The following is a 20,436-nucleotide window of genomic DNA, read 5'->3' on the forward strand; positions in this document are numbered from 1 at the left end:
TACAGCTAATATATAAGCCTTGTCAGCTGATGCTAAAGACTGCTATCTGATTAAGTGTAATCTAACCTGAAAGCTATCTATGGGTGCAGCTCATAGCCCATTCTTCGGATTGCTGAGAAAAATAGGAGAAAAGTATAATTCTATCATAGCTTGCACATAGTTTATTAGTATGACTAGTCATAATATGGTGGCAATAGCCACTTTTTATATTTTTAACATCAAGGAAGCAAAGGTTAATGAAAAAAATCATCAAATCTAGGGTGGAAAGACAAGGGCAAGTCAAGTAAATGACTTGCAAGTAAAAACATGGTACAAAAAGCATAAAATGAAATGCGAGTTGTCTTCCTTGGGAGCCGATAACTACGAATTACTGAGACAGTTGTTTGGCCGTGCTTATCGTGAATGTTTTTTATTTAGCAGAAAAGGTTTTCTACGTTACTTAGTCTGCTAAAGTTGTTTAGTGAAGTTTCACTTGTAGGGAATAAAAAGATGTTTTACATGAAAGGCTACCAAAATTTAAAAGCACAACATCTACATGTAGTATTGGTTTCAAAACGCAGTAACACGATCGATCACATTACGTGTAATAGCTGCGCCACTAAATGTAATTTTAGACAGCGTATGGTAGTGAGGTGGTGCGCATTCCACATGGTTTGTCATGTGATGTCGTTGGGCGTTGCGTCGATGTGTTTACAAGTTGGTTTAAAGTAAACCAGTCGCTTCAATTAGGGAGTGTTTGTATTCGAAGTGCTGTTTAATCCAAATGCTTGTTTATTAGCGAAGGTAAGACAAAATTTGAACACTAGAATGATACGCTGTCAATAAAGTTGAATATGCTATTAATCTTTTCGACATTATTGTGTTCTTTTTTTTCAAATATTTGATTTGTTATTATAAACAAAGGACATGAAAACTCTGCAAACGATACTGATCTTAATTTTTTTCCTTGTTTTACGTACGCTTTTTATCAGCCAGACTTTTCCCCATATTTGTCTCTCTTATTTTTTAATTCATCCATCTTATGCCATGAAGGATCAGCTCTATTATTTTGATGCTGCTCAATACCGATGGTTTCCGTCTCCCACTTCTTCTCGCTTCTCATCGAATCTGTGTTATGTTAATGTTATTGTTTCCGTACCCTCCGCACGCACACCTCCGTCTTTTTCTATCTCACTCCTTTTGTTCTCCGTCGCTTTTGTCTATTTTTCAATGGTCAAGTTTGTATAAGTTAGCAAGCGAACGTTTTTATTTGTGGCCCGCAGTGCAAATTCAACTTCATCATCGTAACACGTACGTGTTAAGGAAAAGCCGCTGCGCCATGCGTGATTACATAAGCGATATCAACTGTATACTCCCAAATCAGCGCCATGAGCCATGAACTACTATTTAATAATGACTATCTTGTCAAGCCGTCAAATATAATGTCGTGTTCACATTGGTTAAGCTATCTGTAAAGACAGATCTCCTATAGTGGAATATAAGGGCATGATATTTGTTTGTTATATATTTTTGTTTGTTAAAGCCTTTTTCCCTCATGCTCTATATTGTGTAGAATCTTTATAAATACGTTTTTACGTTTTGACTTGGGAATTTAAGATACTCTTAATTTTTCATTTACCAGAATAGTCTGCCAATTAGCAAATTGTTTATAAATCTTTATAACACCAATGATCAGACCTGCCAACTCAAGAGTGGGTCAATACGTGAGATTTGGTTTTGGGGCAATTGATGTATCAATGATAGTATATATAAAATTGTGGAAATTGGGGCAAAAATCTCACACATTTTTCACGCCTTTTTATTTTTTCTTTGGGGTGATTGCGTAAGTCTCACGCCCAATGCGTGAGAGTTGGTAGGCATGCCAATGATATACAGCCCCCCATGGGAGGGGGTGCTGTATATCATTGGTAACACTAGCTGTAAAGCTTCATGAGACAACTTCGCTTGTAGGAACATTTAACTGGACATCGTGGGAAAGAGCTCAAATTCTAGAGCTAATCTCTTTGTAATTAAGAGACACTCTCTTTAAAGCCTGTTACTGAGAAGAATTATTTGTGATTATTTTGCACAATGAGTAGCACATGTCTCTTTCAAACTGGTCAGGATTAATTTGTAGTTAGAAATTTCTGGGCAGCATGGCGGAGGAGTCAACCGACTCAACTTACATCTTAGCCAGAGATGATGTCGACATGGAGACTAGTGGAAGCACTTCCGAATCTGGCAGTACACCAGTTAACACATATTTGGATGAACGAATAGACATACCAGATGCTGACAGCGTAAGAGTTCTTATAATTCTGTAAAACAGACTCTTTTTTTCTGAGAAAATAGCAAAAACGATTTATATATTACAGAGGTAGTCACATACATTATGTATACATTCAGATACATACTGCAGGTTTTCTTAATTTCTTTCAGCCTTCCATCAATGCATTTATCACCATAACTGTACTGTGTTTGTACGCTAGAGTTTGTTATACACGTTTTATTCTTGTAGGAAAGGTTTAGTTTTAGAAAACTTTGGGCTTTCACAGGTCCTGGTTTTCTCATGAGCATTGCTTATCTTGACCCTGGAAACATTGAATCTGATCTACAAGTTGGTTCTGTTGCAGCGTACAAGGTAGGAGGGAGTCATTTATTGGAACTACAAATATAAAAAATGAACTTTTTAGGACTTCAAAATTTTTGACATTTTTTGGAGTTTACTGAATTATTAATGCAATATAAACGAAATTGTGTTTTTTTACATATCTGGATGAGATAGGGAAAGGTTGGATATTCCGTGAATCATATTTTTTCACAAGTTTAATAATTTTTCAAATTCTGTTCCTAAGCATTTGGATTTGAATTGTGCTTTAAAATTGCTTTAGGATTGATTTAACTGAATTTTTATGAGCATTTTATATTTTTCATTACAAGGTATTTTTGCACAAAATTTCTGTGAAGATGCTAGCCGTCATTTGCATATGATCTGTCCATCTTCTCTGCTTCTTTTGGTGATGTAAACTAGCCAGTAAGAGATGGAAGATAAAAATGTAAGATGGAAATACTCATTGTATTTACCGTACTTCTAACTGACATGAGCTATGTAAACGATGAACTATGTCAGAATACATTATTTACTGCATGAAAAATGAGCTTGTAATTCCTTATGGTTCTAAGAGTAGAGCCAGTAGAGCTGCAAAAAAGTGCTTTGTATTGTTGAAGGTACAATACAATACGCTACCGGGTATTAAAAATCTGCTTATAAACAATGAGGAATGATGAGAGTTGCTTACCACTTGCTCACCTACTATTCTATCATATAAAATTTTTAGTTTTTGGAAAAGCATTACTAATATCTTTTGATGTTTCATAAAAATCAACTTAATGCTTTATAGAAGAAGCAAATTTTTGTCTGTACTTTAAGATGTTTAAAAAATCCATACATAGTTGATTTTTTAAACTAGAATACTTTTGAAAATTAAACTGTCCTGTGGAGTGACTCTTGATTTTGACAAATAACAAAGGTGCTTTTCTGGTGATTAACTTCCAGAAAAGCTACTCTTGTCAGCTAATGGTTGCAGCAATATTTTCTCAAAACAATAGCTCTTACCTAATGAAGTTTTCACTGATTGCCAGCTGCTTTGGATACTTATGACTGCGACAGCACTTGGGCTGCTCATGCAACGGCTGGCAGCGAGGCTTGGAGTTGTCACAGGGAAGCATCTTGCCGAGATCTGCTTTCTTTACTATCCAAAACCTGCTCGCATTGCCCTTTGGCTTATGGTAGAGATCGCTATCATCGGTGAGAAGATGTTGTTGAATACTAAATTCATGCTTTTTTTGTTGCTATTGTTTATAGATTAAAAAAACTTCATGGGTTGTAGGAAACTAGACAGTGGTAAGAGGCATTGTTTGCTGTTTTCTTGAAGCTTAGTTCATGGGAGAATGCCAACGTGTATGAAGGCATCATTCCTTCGCTTTTTGTTTAGTTGCCTCACACACTGCACACTTCTTATTGGTTCCTTACTTCATTCAGGGTTAAAACTCTGTATGAGCCTAGAACTTGGTATTTGAATCTTGATCAATCGTTTGCATGTGCTCATTAGTTCGCTGTTGATTATGTGAGAGAGGCAGGGAGAGACAACTCTTGCTGGTTCTTCTTTATGCTTGCATCTTTAGCTTTAGTCTGCATAACTATGTTGTATATATTTATTGATGTATATTGATATATATTGACATGTGCAACATGTATATTGATTTATTTGTTGATAAGTGCTCATGCTTATGCGCACACATTAGATGCATGTTGTTATTATTATATCTTTGGTATCTACTGTGTTTCATGTAAACACTGTTTGAAACCTCTGATGACAGGGTCGGACATGCAGGAAGTGATTGGTACTGCCATTGCTATATACCTTCTTTCAAATGGAGTGTAAGTTGTTCTCTCGTGTGCCTACATTATTTAAAAAAAACCTTCAGTAGTTCTGTGGGACCTTCAAGGAGATCTACAGGTGGACTAAACTGTATATCATTGGTTTACTTTAAATGGTAGTCACAAAGATTTGGATGGCTGTTTAGAAGATTAGGGTGTCTTATCTGGTGACATAAATTGTACTCAATAACAATAAGCACTTTCTTGATTGAAATATAGATTGATAGCTTAGCCAAACAATTGTAATAATTATTTAATTACTAGCTGTGCCTTCCAGCGTTGCCCGGGTATTAAAAATCAGCTTATAAACAATGAGAAATGATGAGAGTTGCTTACCACTCGCTCACCTACTAATATTAGCCTGACACATTGCCAATGGAAAATTCCAGTAAGCTAGTTAATAAGTGCTAGGCTTCTAATGACTGTACGCCATGACGTTGCTTAAGCGTTGTCCAGCTAATAATAATTCTAATAATAGCTATTCTAATAGTAGCTATAGCTGGAGGGACACATGTACATGTACATACACACATATCTACATACTTTGAGAAATATATATATAGATGAAATTTTCAATAAATTACGTTAAAATGTTGCACATGAGTAGCCTCTGCAATAGATCCTCTGGTTGAATTGCACCAACATACCGTAAAATCTCTATTTGAATGCCATGGCGCTGTATTTTTCAACCCTTTCCCTATAGTAGCGTTTTATAAAGATAACGTTAAAACAGGTGGTGCTGTATGTTCTGACTAGCTCGTTAGATAGAATGTTGGGAAAACAATTTTAACGCTTTTACTGTTGAAGCAAAGCTAATGTCACCTATATTTTACACTCTCTTTACGCGGAGCGACATTAATGCCGTCGGCCTCAGCATTTTTCCTAAACCGTTTTTCATAAATATCGAAGTGTCAGGCAGAGTTAAACAAGCCAAATACTATTAGCCAAATACTGTTACGGTATTAATTGTTTCTATGGAATTGCCTTCAAAATTTTTTAAAGAAAAAACCACCGTATAAAGCTCTGAGTTAGAAAATGGACTTCGATACACCACAACAGTGGCTGCTATTACGTCGTATGGTGTTCCTGAAGAGTATTCTCATCATTCATCAAAATTTCTTAGTTTTTTCTTAGGTCTTAGTCAAATTTTAAACTACATTATTGATGAATCTGAAGACAATGGATCAGATTTAGGCCTTAGTGACTTTGAATCAAAGTGCAGTTTTGATGATTGTAATGATCGATTTTCTCAGGTACACTGTCACCAATGATATACAGCCCCCATGGGGGGGCCGTATATCATCGCTGTTACTAAAACCATGGCAACCACTACAGCAACAACAAAAAATTAGTTGTTTTTGGTGTAGCTTTGTCATTATTAGTACCATTTTGTGGAAACTATTTACTGATCACTTTCTATTATGGGTTCGTAAAAATCAAAGAATGTCAAAGTGATGGTCAAATAAAGGGTGGCGTTATATTTTTTAACCCTAGTCCTATAGAATTCAAATGAAGGTGGCATTCAAATAGGGATTTTACGGTAAGTGGATGAGGAAATTGTAAAACTGATAAATAGCTTTATTATAACAAGATTGTGGGCACTGACTTTAATATTCCGATTGAGGAATCTTAAAGCTTTTTTTCGTATAGTTTCATCTGATTCACGCTTGGGTAGGTTTTGTTTATTACTTTTAATACAGTCAATACAATATGATGCCTCCTTGGCTACCAGCCATATTAAATGTTTTAAATTGACTGTTTTAAACATTTAAACTAAATGCTTTAATCATTTAAATTGAATGTTTTAATCGTTAAACTAGTTCAAATTTCTTGGCTCTATCAAAGGGTCCCCTGCATTTAAACTGCGTTTTATGACTGCTATATGATCGCGCTGACCTACGATACTAAAATACATGTATTAGTTTGCTAATGATAAGAGAAAGCTGACTATTGACACCATGAATAACCTCAGTAGACGCTGTACACTCAGTAGTAGTTGTCTTGTGCTGACCTAGAAAAGATAAAGAGTATGTTGAAAATTATGATTGAAAACCATTCAGTGGTTGATAGCAAGATGGTAGACAAAAGTATTCAGGGTTGAACCCTCCCTGAACCTCTCTAAAAATGTTTTTACATGCCGTGGTGATGGTGAGACGTGTAAACAATTTTTAGACATTCTTACATGGAGTTCAACAGTCAGTGGATCGTTGTCCCTAGCAACCACCTCTTGTGGAATAATCAACCCTGTCAGTGATGAGCAATATAGATAAGAAGCACTCTAGCTAACTTTGTTGCTCGGCTGAACCTACTGTTTCATTGGCTAATGCCCTCTGATACTTCAGTGATTACTCCTCTTCAATAATGTCTGTGTTCCAAGCAGCGCTGCCACTAAATACAGGCCTTGTACTAACATTGTATAGTCTTGCTGGTGGGATGACATTACATTATTTTATTTCTAACTTACCCTGCGTGTAAATATTTGCACAGTAAATTGTACAAGCAAATATAACGATAAACACGACCCTTGTGCAACCTCCAAATGACTATCAAAAACAACAATTATGCTGTCATGGTTTTGCTTGATATTGCAATTAATCTTCCTTGGTTCTATTTAGAAAAAAATAGTTCACCCGGTAAAGCATTTTTGGCAAATGATGAGGTCTATTTTAATAAAAGGCTTTAGATTAGCTGGTAGGATTAGCTGATGGTATAATCATTTTAAATGTTCTGTTCAATTAATCTACCAATAGTATTTGTAAAATACGGCCGATTGATGCAAACAAAATATTCATTGTGTATTATTGGATCTAATGCTACACCAGAGACATTAGGCTTATGATGTGGCTTAATCATATTCTTTTGAGAGCACTGACACTAGGGGAGACAGATGTAAGCACATAGTTCACTAGCATGTGTTGGACTTTGCCTACAAAACAAAATAGCTGATGTTTCATAACGAGTGTCTGCATGGCCTTAAAGGCTGTCAGTACAATCTATAATTCTGCATAGCATCTATTCATCTGATAGTTGCAAGTTTGCATTATAATTATAATACAACAAAATAAAACATAACAAAACAATGTTGTAAATTAATTAAAAAATACTAATTGCTACCATAAATACAACATTGCAGATATAAATTTCATAGTCAAATGGTTTTTTAAAAATCTTTCATTTAAACAATGTTTTTGAAAGTTTTAGAAGAAACCCCCCATGAATTAGACATACTCATTGAAGCTTACTAGCTATACTTCGTATGGTATTATTATGTCCATAATATTGTTTGAAAATGTGAACTGGTGAAATATAGGCACTAAATGAGATTTTTTATAAATCAGGTAACAACACACGAAAAATTACTATTTTCATTTCTCTTAGGTAACCATGAAAGACTAAACTCTTTCATGAGTTTGATATCCTTTACCGAGAATTGCCACTATATAAAGTGTATTTGCCTTGAATGCTAACTCTATGTTAAACAGGATCCCGCTGTGGGGTGGAGTACTCATTACTATAGTGGATACCTTTTCCTTTCTCCTGCTAGACAAGTATGGACTCCGGAAGCTGGAGCTTTTCTTTGGAATTCTAATCACTATCATGGCTATTTCCTTTGGTTATGAGGTAAGGTGAGGTCCTGTCACGTCTCACACACAGCAGGGTCAGATTAGACTAGAAAGCAGGTTATAAGGAACACAGGCCTGACTACATATGCACTGTGTGTTAATGAAGTACTAGTATTATAAAGGATCTGCAGTGACCCTTTAGGTCTCCACACTAGTAAGAACCAGCCGCTTTGAGCTTGTGATTAAGAAGGATATTTGAATAATAACTCTTGCTTTTATTTTTTACTAAGTAAGTCACATTGAAGCTCCAGTGTTGAGTGACTTGGCTTTGTGCTTGGGGGTTCGTATATGTGGGGAGGGGCCTGCTCCTTCCGCTCGCGAAACGGCTGGCCTTTCCTTTACCGACTGGCTCATTTTGGCTGTTGTTGGTCCCTCAGCCAGGCTGGGATGTTCCATTGTTTTCTTGGTTCGGCTGGGTGAGCCCGTTATCTCTCGGTCCGGTTGGTTCGAGCTGTTGGTCTCTTGGTTTGGTTTAGCTGAGCCATTGGTCCTTTAGTCTGGCTGAGCTGAGTTACTAGTCGGCTGCATTTCTCCATGCCAAGCCTGGGTCGGAAAAGAGGGATGGCCGGCTACAGTAGGATAAGTAATATGTACTAATCACTCATACACATATACATACTTGTAGTTACTATATTCAAAGGTTCGATTGGTTGCTGTCTCCATTCTCATGAGGTACACTTCTATAAATGTCCTGTCTTGAATAAGTAGACCTCCTGAACAAGTTTGAGACGGACTGTCATAGCAGTTGATTTTTATAACTAGAAGAATCTTATTGAAGCTACACATATTGTATCTGCTATAGTTCATCTTCTCTGTAGCGTCTATAGGCGCTCAACAGTCTGCTTATCTGTTGAAGGCTAAATGTGTATCCCTTGGCTGCATTAATTAACAAGTATGTTATAGTTCGTTATAATGGCCATTTTTGCTTGTTCATCATGAGTTCTAAAACTGATGCTGATATGAAAGTGTTACTATACATGTTGCAGTATATCGTAGCTGCTCCAGATCAAACTGAAGTAGTAAAAGGCCTATTTGTGCCCTACTGCAGCAATTGCGGACAGGCACAGCTCCTTCAGGCTGTCGGCATCATTGGTGCAATTATAATGCCTCACAATATATATCTCCACTCCGCCCTCGTAAAGGTATGGATTTGTAAACCTGTGCTGTACTCTTGTATAAATACGGATTATATATCTTTACTACACACCCATGTATAGGTATATATTATACATCTCTACTCTATCCTTGTATAGACATGGTGTATGTATCTCTACTACACCCTTATATAGCTATATACTAGCCAAATGCCCGGCGTTGAACGGGTATTAAAAAATAACTTGAAAACAGTGGCAGGTAATGTAGTTGCCGATGGCTAATTTGAGTAAGCTAGTATCCGTAGTGCTAAACTTACTAGTAAGAACCGCATATTGAACGGTAAAGAACGGCGAACTATGCGTATTTTGACCCTGATAATGACTCATGTCACCCAGTAAATCTATTGCATCTCGTGTAGCCTAATAGGTTAGCTTGTCACCATGTGAACGGGAAGATCCGAGATCAAATCTTCTGTAAAACAGATTTTTCATTGCTAGGTTTTAATCGCCATAGCTGGACAGACGGGGCATGATGACAAACGACGACAAACGACGAGATTATATATACAGAGATTATATATAAACTTTGAGATTTATATATATACATGAGAGATTATACATCTCTACCCTTTTATAGCTATATTATATGTATATTTATTACACCCTTTGTAAAGGTCTAGGTTGTTTATCTCCGTCTTACCTTGTGATTGTACTACATGTATATCTCTGCACTCTTGTAAAGGTGTAGACTAGTGCTGGGCACAAGTACTTCTTGGCCAGCGAGTTTAGACTCGTCCCCTTCTGTTTGAGATTTTCGAGTATCAGGTAGATGGTAGTACTTGGCACGAGTACTTCTTGGCCAACGGGTTTTTCGGGTATCAGGTTTGTTGATACGGGTTTTATGTCTAAAATTTCCAAACAGACATATTTTAAAATTTACAATGCAATTATAATTATATTCCCAGTTTATTTACTGTTTTTTACTATTTTCTATCGACTGATATTCGTGCTCGCAGCCTTTACCCTTGGAAGTTTGAACCTCAACTGTCAGTTTTCAGGCGTGGCGTAGGATGTGTCAGAATCTCTATCGGCCAGAATTCCAGCATTCACATAGCTTTGTTTACAAAAGCCGTTTCCAAGCAAAAGCGGAAATCAATCAAATTAATTTTTGCACAAGATATTAGACCAGAAATTTTACTCCCATTTGTAACAGTTTTCAAATATCTTTACCTACTTCCTTCGTTTTAATAACAAACTTTATTTGAACCATATCGCGAAAATATTGACACGACTCGTTTGTTGGTAGGTTATGAATGATTGTGATGCAAATAAAGAACTTTATAATACTAATTATAATTTTCCAGTATATTTTGAGTCATAAAATAACGATGAACATGTGCTCAACGGATATGATGCTATTGTAAATGTTTTAAGAGTTTTTTAAAATCGTACAAACTTTTATAGTTTTAGCCTGAATAATAATAAAGGACTGCTTTTTCTGTTTGATGACATTTGCTGTGGGTTGCCTGACATTTTACTAGTGTTTTACCAAATATCATTGTATTATGAGCATGTTCAGATATATATAATAAAAGTTTTAAAAGTTTGGATCGTTGGACAGATTGCCCAGAGTTACTAACACACAATGACAAATAAGGCCGGTGTTCAAAGGGTTAACAGGCGGGTTATTAAACAGTGTTTAGAGAGCAGGGTTCAATAGACCGAGTTTTTGTCCACTCTACTCGATGGATCCGTGTACCAAAACCCGAACTCGAAAGTCAAACCCCGAACCCGCAAGACCGAAATACTCGAAATCTCTATTACCCGATAATCGAGAGTAGATAAACCTGCGATCCAACAAGTTTTCGTACTCGTGCCCAGTACTAGTGTAGACTATACATGTATATCTCTGCACTTTTGTAAAGGTGTAGGCTATACATGTATATCTCTGCACTTTTGTAAAGGTGTAGGCTATACATGTATATCTCTGCACTCTTGTAAAGGTGTAGACTATACATGTACATCTCTGCACTCTTGTAAAGGTGGCTATATTTAGGTCTCTCGATTTTATTATTAAGGTATATCTAGCAGGTACCAGTCAACTTATCTTTCTTTCCACTGTCAGTATCTATGAAATTTTGTATTGTGCCGGTGTTGTTCCATGAATCATGTATCGGCTTTAATGACCTTATATTCTATGCATGTATGGCACGCATGTCCAAGGTCTATTTATATGTATTTACAGTCTCGAGATATCGATAAAGGAAAAAGAACCCAAATTAGGGAAGCCAATTTCTACTTTTTTATAGAAGCAGCTATCGCTCTCTTCGTATCATTTCTTATCAATCTGTTTGTGACCTCAGTCTTTGCTGAAGGTTTCTATGGCAAGACAAATGCAGATGTGGTAAGTTGCTAGTTTCACTTCACTTTTTAATGGTTGGCAACAGTATACACAGTATCCTGAATCTTAATATAATACTTTAATTAGACACAGTAGTCAGTGAACCAAGTTACTCTCTCTTATTTGTAGTCTGAGCAGTGCATCAACTCAACCTTGCCAGAGTCCTTCACTAGGGCCTTTGGAGCTAATGTGAGTATCGTGGGACCTTTATCTGTCCCCACTGTTTTATACTTACGTTTATGGTAGCTGAGTTTTTAACAGACGTCTATTATAGATGTCTGTTAAACATAGATGTAGCATATGATAAAGCATATGCTACATCTATTATAATAATAGATGTAGCATATGCTTTATATGCATATGTAGCATATTTTTATTTCTATGAGATAAGCATCTATGAATAAGGTGATGGAATATTTATTGGTTTGCAGGACACCGAAGATGCAAGTCTCTCAGTGGATCTCTACAAAGGGGTAAGTTGACTGTCTCCTTCTTGTGATTCCATTGACTCCTCAAGTATGTGGTAGCCCGTCTATTAAACACTATCTACTCAACAACTAGGTAACTACTACATAGTATGTGGAACTTTATATTGCATCTCTTTTGTTGCTTTCTGCAGGGTGTGTTCTTAGGATGTGCTTATGGGGCAGCTGCCATGTATATCTGGGGTGTAGGACTATTGGCAGCTGGTCAAAGTTCAACTATGACAGGCACATATGCTGGACAATTTGCTATGGAGGTATGCTTTTCATGATACGCGCTCTTTGCACGGCTTTTTTATAATACATGAATATACGTTTGAATACAAAGTCAAATGTTCTTATATGGTCGGGGATGATTGGCGCTTCAGAATAGCTGTGTTATTTTTCATAGCATCTACTATGGGAATTTTAATTCAGCTAATATGAAATCTTAAGTAACGATTCCTTTTACCCGCTAATGCCAATGAAAAACACATTGAAGCACTAAATAATTGCATTAGTCTGTTTGTAAAATTGTATTGCAAAGATAACTGTATAAACTAACACGCAATGGTAGGATGACTTGCGATAGATGGAATTTATTGCATGAGGTTGCAATTAGATGTCATGTGTAGTGAGGGCTACTATCTAGGTTGCATTTTGATGTCATGTTAGATGTCATGTTAGATATCATATTAGATGTCATGTGTAGTGAGGGCTACTATCTGAGGTTGCAGTAGATGTCATGTTACTTGTCATGTTAGATGTCATGTGTAGTGAGGCGCTACTATCTGCTTATCCTGTTGTCATACTGTTTCAATTTCGCTATATTGTGAAGCTCGTAAGTGAAGAGCACCATGTTATTGTTATAAATCATCTATTTTAGAAGTTTAACTGGTACTTATATGTAGTATTAGTAATAAGACAGTCAGACTATACTAATTATATTCAACATTCATGCTTAGTTTCCTTGACACTTCAGTATGTTTTACAATCCCCTAAACATTTGAACATTCAAAACGTGGAAATAAAATGAAACTCAAAACAGCTCATTCATTTATGTTTCCTTTTGTAAAGGCATGAAAGTTTGGCTTTCATTTTATTCCTAATGATGAAGTCAAAAATTGTGGTTTTTTTGATAAAACACAGCATGCAACTTGACTTTTATTAAAGATTATTCAATCTGAGCTGTTTTGCTCATTAAAGATGTGATTGCGTCTAAAAAGTCGATCAAATGAAATTAAGACCAATAAAAGGCTAAAACATCAGCTACAATTTGAAGTCATTTTTGTCTTTGTAGACTAACCCTGTCCAGAGATATAAGCGTTTAAACGAGATCATTTTTTGAAATGCTCAGATTCGAGCGGATGCTTAATTCGTGATGTGTATAGTGAGCGTATATGAAAAGAGTTTGTGAGCGATAAATATAAGATCTCTTCCGTAGCCAATCATCAGCGCGCAATTTTTATATAGGTCATAATAAATGTTACCGCTCGTAAAACGCGTTGTCTGTGATCTCGGAGATTCTCGTCGGTAGGGATTTTACTCAATTTCTAGTTCACGCGTCGACATCGTTATTTAATTTACTGAATTAATTAACATCGTTAATTTACTGAATTACTGCATCGGCACGTTTTATTGACAAACAACAGAATTGTAACAATGCTTCCAGTTCCAGCGGAGGTGACTCAGATTTTTCTGAGCATCAGGCGGTTAAAGATTGGGACAGACAGCTTATGGTTAGAGCTGACAGCCGTCAGCAGCGTTATGCTGCAAAGGAAGATAGGAGAATGAAGGTAAATTTATCTTTAACTTTAAATCTCCTATATATATATATATATATATATATATATATATATATATATATATATATATATATATATACACTAAAGTAATAATTTTAGTACTCATGAATACATTTACTAATTAATAAAGTTAATAACTTTTCACTATCACCAATCATCATTTCATAACTTTTTTATCGTTTTATCTAGCTATAATATTTGCTTCAAATTTTCTTTGCCAGTTTAGCTAGTAAATTAGATTTATGATTAGAATAATCTTCACTTCACACTTGTAGAAAGTGAGGAAAATCGATGATCACTGCTCATCTTTAATTACCAGAAACAAAGCTTTGAATTGTTGGCTCGGTGTACTTATGCTTTTGTTAAACATTTATTTATTTTGAAGATTGCACCCGCAATCTATCTAACTCCCAAATTGAAAGCTTTCAGTAGATCGCGTTAGAGCGACATATATATGAATGACATATATTTATTACATTTCTTTTATTGATTACAGGTTTTTTATGTGGTGCCACTAGCGGGCAGTTGTATCAGCCTGGAAACTGCCATAAATGGATAAAGAGACACGGATATGTGGTCCACGAACCATGATATGTTTTGTTTGAGTTTGCTGCAGTAGATCAATTTGTCCTATTATATGAGCTGAAACTATATGAGTGGCCATGGCTTGGATGGATGTTTTTAATGAAAACTTTATGCCGAGATGAAAATTTTATAATAATAATTATAATAAGAATGAAATAATATTGTTGAAGATAATGCAAAACCTGATTTGCAGAACATATTGAATGCATCATAGCTCCGTTGCCACCTGTGCTGAAATCTTGTCTAATAGATTAATTTATGAAGTGTAATCAGAGCTGTATTGACAGGTACTTTTGCATAGCTCAACTTGATTCCAATGGACCAAAATAATATTAAGTGCTCAAAGATTTTTATGCTCCACGCTAGTAAGTGAAAACAGATAAGTCCACATACTGCCAACCAGGTGCAAAAATGGCTTTATTAAACCTTCACTAGAATCGGCGGGTCAATTGATTTAAAAGAAATTGACTTTATTTGGTGTTCACAATTTTGGTCAACTCCAAAAACCATTTGTTTTATACTTTAATCAGCTAATCAAATGTGACCAGTAAATTTTTTTCTCTAAATTTATACTAATATTGACTATACACGACTTTATAGGGATGCAGTTGGTTTCACCATGTATTCGAGCATATTCTTTTTAAAGATGTGGCTTAATTATTTTATGTAGTAGCTAGTTTCTGTTGTGGGTAGCAACTGAGAACTTCGCTGATACAAAGGCCGCGATGAAATAAGTTAACTCGATGACCTAATTATCGTAGACGGGCAAAATTGGTGTCGGTACTTAAATTTTTACACAGCATTTAGAGGAAACTAATATGACAATTTTTTAATTTCCCTTATTGGAAGCGTTTGAAACATTTATAATAACATATCTGTAGCTAGATGTAAAATTTTATCCTAGCAATCATGAGTAAATACAAAATAAAATATATGCCAACAGAGCCATGTAGGACTAGACTTTGATTGCGATAGCCGATGTGAATAAGAGAAATAGAGACAGACTTTCACTATACACATCATTTTGGGCAAGTCTGGGCACATCTTTTTTTTTCTGAGCGCTTTTACCGCGATCAATTTTTGTCGATTTTATTCTTCAAGTATCTTAACAATGAGATTGCTTAAAACAATATATCAACTGATAAAAAAATGGATACTTTCTGTTAAAATCAACTAAAATTTGACGCAATCACATCTTTAATCTTGCCAGTGACTTTGTTGTTACTTATATTTATTCAATTAAATGTATTTATTGGTTATCTAAGGTGTGTACATGTTTGGGATTATCAACCATGATTCTGGAGTCAATTAGTCTCCTTAGGGTTTTGTTTATATTCTTAATATTTTTTTCCATAGAATGAAGATAATTTTATGTTTGGGGTTTCCTATATGTCACTTGTCTTAATAAAACCAGTCACAGTAAAGTTTACCAATGTAACCACATTTTCTAAAAAAACATCGGAAAGAAAGTACAGTAGATATAATTCTTAAATTGCCTCATATATGATTGACTTCCATATCCAGTTACATGTCCATATCCAGTTACATATACATTACAGTTTGTTTTGATATATTTTCACCTGTGCTGGTTATTTTTTGCTTGCTTCGTAATTTTTATTATGCGTGACCTTTGAAAATGGTCTAATATATGAATATAAGGCTAAAGCCTGAGAACCTGAGTCGGTATATTTAGGGCTGTCGTAGTCAGCATTTCAGACGAGCTCAGTTAAAATAGTTATACCAGCTAGAAAACATGCAATGCAAGCTAGTCATAAATTAATTGGCAATTGCTTGTGGTAGATATAATCCAAGGGAGTTTGATGGCTGATGAATAAATGTCAGGGAGCCAGTTGCTATGGAGGTAACGCCAGTTGCTATGGAGGTAACTAGTCCAGCCATTTGAAGACAATCTGATTATCTTTAAGTCTTCTCTTCCTGTAGGGCTTCCTCAATCTCAAATGGAAAAAATGGCAGAGAATTCTGCTGACACGAACTATTGCAATTTCACCCACCGTGATAATAGCTGCATTTGAGGGTATAGAAGATTTAACCGGTCTCAATGATGTCCTAAATGTTGTCATGAGCATGCAACTCCCATTTGCAGTTCTTCCCATACTAGCATTCACAAGCAACAAATCGCTCATGAAAGAATTTGCCAATGGAATGTAAGTGTTTTTTATTTGGTACCATATTACACATCTGACTCTAGTGATCTAAACTTAATATTATGTGCTCCATCGTTATCTTGTATAAAACTGAATCTGATTCAGTCATATATGCTCTAACAATACTTTTATAGAACTGTTGACTCTCTGTGTTACAGGGTTTCTATGGTAATAACGGGAATATTTGGGCTTCTTGTTATCACCATAAACGTCTACTTTGTGATTGAAACGATGGTCAATCAGGTGTCAGGCTTACATTGGGCACTGATATTACTCGTGGCTCTAGTCGCTGTCGCATACTTTCTCTTCATACTATATTTAGTAAGTATTTTATCCATGACTTTGCGCTGTATTTGTAAAAATATTTAGTGTGTGATCTTATGGTGTTCCTATTCATTAGGCATTGTATTGGCAGGAGCCCATGTGATATTTTTCTTTTAGAAAGTTTAGCTGATTTTTAAATTTTACCAAATTTCTTTTCTAGTTTTAGCACAACTTGTGTGTGTGTGTTTTATTTCATCAATAGTGGAAATATAACATTAAGCAAAAATGAACATATAAAAATGAAGACTTAATTTCAGTTGTCATCCAATTACGCCAAAGTTAAATTTCTTGTTTCCAAAGTACATTATATTTAAATACTCTGGTTATATGATGTTCACTGCACATCTTTGATCATATTATTACAGGGCTGGTATTGCTTGGTACAGATGGGAGTGGAACGTCTAGCTGTTGGTATTGTTCAGGTAATTCCCCCATCAAGAAAGCCTCGTGCAGTGTACTACAACAGCACATCAAGCTTGGTTGCTGATTAACTTCTTCCCACCCATTTCCCTGGTGTTATTGGCTAGTAATATTACAGCTCACTATCAATTGTCAGTAGTCTATTGCATTGCATCATCCTAAGCTATGTACTCAGTTAAGAGGTGACAAGGTGTCCGTTTCAATATGTATTTATGTTATTTCTTTACCGTAATTCCTGTCAACTAACGGTTATTATTTAACACTTCTACTCTAGTCCAAAGATTTTTTGTCATGATCTGTGATCAGATCTGTGGTCATGACTTTTTTGTTGGTTTGAATGACTTGCGTCTTTACTTTTTTACCAGCCGTGATCTGAAGGCTTCTCTTCCAGATTTCTTATGATTTTACACTCATTTCCTGTCACTAATTTCAGATTGTGCTCTATCTCAGCCATGTCAGACCCATCAATTGTTTAAAGAAATGCAATGCTCTGATTGCTTATATTTTGAAAGCATTTATAATATGCAAATATATCTATTTTGATGGCTGATGCTATCGTGATTTTTAAGTTCTACAGTAGACTTTATCCTAACGGGCTACTTAAGGGCATGCAGTGACTGAGTCGTGTAGCGTCCGTTGACTGCGGACAAGCTCACAAGTGTCAACTCATCATTAAATTCGGGTGCTCCTGGTTATCATACCGTAAAGAGCATATGATTGTAGGCTAAATGCCTTATCGCAATGCATTTGGTTTATGCTATAAACGTTATTATCGAATTCATTCGCAGCTCTAGGCTATACTGTTTGAAATGAATGTATAGTAGATAACTCCTAGTTTGTGGGTATGCCTAAGTTCTACACCATTTACTGACAGACATTTTTCAATATATTATCACTCGGATCTTTCCGTAAGATGAGTAGGAAACCAAAAGCACCCTTAGTTTGTCTCAGACATTGATGAGCTAAATGGGTAAATTACGTATTTCAACAGGAGATGCAACTTCATTTATGTTGGCTTTTAGGAATTCCTTACTAAAAATAAACTGGCTTGAACCAATTGGTACTGGTATACAGCAGTACGACTAAATTAGCAATCAATCCAACATGAACTTTTATCAGCATTTTCATATTTGAGCTGATTTTAACAACTTGCCACTTTTTCCTAAATATCAAGTATGTTAATATATGTTATTATTTGGAGATGCGGTGACAATTGTGAATAGTTGAAGCCTCATTTCCTACACGTATAATTTGCAGACAATAGGCTCAGGACCAGACAGAACCTTGGAATTTTCCGCAGAGCACCAACAAGTTAGGATAAACTGAGGCTTGGCAAACTGATCTTTCCACACATATGTGTGTTATTTAAGTATTTTAATAACTTAATGGATAAGTTACTAATAAACAATAGGTAATTCACTTTCCCGTCTTCTAGTCATTTTTTAAAGAACTTACAATAAAATTGGTAAGGTGCTGAGTTTACGTGGAATGTCAATTTTTTTATTTTTCTCATACTAAATGCATATTTTACTAAAGTTAAAATTTTTCTGAAACCGATTAAACCATTAGATTGCTGCAAATCCTTCTGCTGCTGCATTCTAAATTTTTACGCATATTTATATACAGGTGTTTAGTGTACCGTGTGTCAAACACAATAAAATGCACTTCTACTTTCAAAAACACTGAATGTTAGTTTTTCTATTTGTGAACTTAGCTCAAGGCTTACAATGATTTGCTATATAATTTAATGAGTTAGATCTTAATTTGACAATAAATCATCTGGATGTTTACTCCCTTTTATTTCTTACCGGTCTTCACTAAACAATGTTGTCAAGACGTCTTATTTATCAATCATCCGTGACAGATTATTAACAAAGCTTATCGAGTTAAGACAGAAACATGCAAAACACTGTTTCATCGCTCTTACATTTACAAGAAAACAAGATGTAGTATTAGTAGCATAATGGAATTGGTAGAAAACAAAAACAGGTAGATCTAACATTCCTGTGCACGCAACACCAATTGAATGTCTACACACTCTAAATAGCGCAGCAAACAAATTCATAGGCTAAGACATGTCATTAAGGCTAGTTGTTGAAGATTATTCAATTTCATGTAATAAAAAAGAAATGAAGTTCAAAATTAAAATAATGAAAATAAGTGCACTCATCCATATTGCTTGTGAAAGTCTCATTATCGCTAGTAGTTATTATTATTAGATGCTAGTAGTTATTATTATTATTAGATGCTAACATATTTTAGCATCTCTCGATCTTAATTTACTTCTGTTATCAATATCAGCCTTTATTCTATACATTCATATTATTGCCTACAGCAAGTCGTAAAGAAGCATTCACAGCTATTTTTGGTTTCTCTTTGCTTTTAACAAAAAAATTTGGTTAAACAATATTATAATGGTAGTAGTAATACACTGGCTAACATTACGTGATAAGTATACATCATTTTTTAGACTACTTTTACTATTACAATTATTACTACCAAAACAAAAATTAGTTAAAGACAATGAATGTTTAAATTCAAGGAGCCTCCCAATGGTTAATGTCTGCCAATGTTTGTTGGATCCTTTTAGCCTTGTGTCTACTGACTGAAAATATTATGTAAGGAACACGGTATTGAACTCTTTACACTAGACTTTTTTGTTTCATAGCAAGGCTATTTCTAGACCTCGCCTCACGGGTAATTTCACAATAAAATTAAGCAGCTGGGTGAGCTTTTATTTCCCTTTTTACAACTGATAAGCCATCCACAAACTCAAGAAGGTAAAAATATGTTTTTAAATAAATTGATTAGTGTGACCGATTTACGCTCTAAATAGCTAATATTTTTAGGCAAATAAAATCTTGGATCACTCATGCGTTTGATAGAAACAGCATAAATCAAATGAAAATTGAGTCAAATCACTACAAATAGAATTCGCTTATGAAATATTTTGTAATTAATTATATGTTCAACCCTCAAACTCTTAGGCCACCTACTAATATTTTAACTGCAGCACTCTACACTCTAAACTAGGAGTTATCTACTCTATACCATTTAAGCCTTACATAAACCTTCTGCAATGACTACACCCGAAGTCTGTAGAGTAGGTTAGGAAGTCTCTCTCACTAGTAGACCACC

General features: G+C 35.3%; 1 protein-coding gene across 2 annotated transcripts; it reads left to right on the top strand.

Annotated features, from left to right (window-relative positions):
• The first annotated feature begins 657 nt into the window (after nt 1–657).
• On the top strand, nt 658–19,078 carry LOC137403530 (protein Malvolio-like). Of its 2 annotated transcripts, XM_068089482.1 has the most exons (15): nt 658–783; nt 2,117–2,279; nt 2,498–2,620; nt 3,622–3,787; nt 4,360–4,420; nt 7,903–8,041; nt 9,030–9,185; nt 11,383–11,541; nt 11,668–11,727; nt 11,970–12,011; nt 12,158–12,277; nt 16,331–16,554; nt 16,713–16,875; nt 17,244–17,300; nt 18,556–19,078. In XM_068089482.1, the coding sequence occupies exons 2-15, from the start codon at nt 2,136–2,138 to the stop codon at nt 18,622–18,624; spliced, it is 1,683 nt and encodes a 560-aa protein (XP_067945583.1). In that variant the 5' UTR covers nt 658–783; nt 2,117–2,135; the 3' UTR covers nt 18,625–19,078. The 2 variants fall into 2 exon arrangements, with proteins under 2 accessions (XP_067945583.1, XP_067945574.1); XM_068089473.1 differs by lacking the exon at nt 18,556–19,078 and having other exon boundaries at nt 680–783; nt 2,121–2,279; nt 17,244–17,848.
• Nucleotides 19,079–20,436: the final 1,358 nt, after the last annotated feature.

Source organism: Watersipora subatra, chromosome 1 (genome assembly GCF_963576615.1).
Source record: "Watersipora subatra chromosome 1, tzWatSuba1.1, whole genome shotgun sequence".
In the NCBI taxonomy this organism is placed as follows: Eukaryota; Metazoa; Bryozoa; class Gymnolaemata; order Cheilostomatida; family Watersiporidae; genus Watersipora; species Watersipora subatra.

Bases quoted from the DNA above. Each gene is read 5' to 3' on its own strand.
- LOC137403530 (XM_068089482.1), top strand. From the start codon at position 2,136: ATGGCGGAGGAGTCAACCGACTCAACTTACATCTTAGCCAGAGATGAT. The intron at 11,542-11,667 runs GTAAGTTGCTAG...TCTTATTTGTAG, and splicing joins GCAAGACAAATGCAGATGTG to TCTGAGCAGTGCATCAACTC. The intron at 11,728-11,969 runs GTGAGTATCGTG...ATTGGTTTGCAG, and splicing joins CTAGGGCCTTTGGAGCTAAT to GACACCGAAGATGCAAGTCT.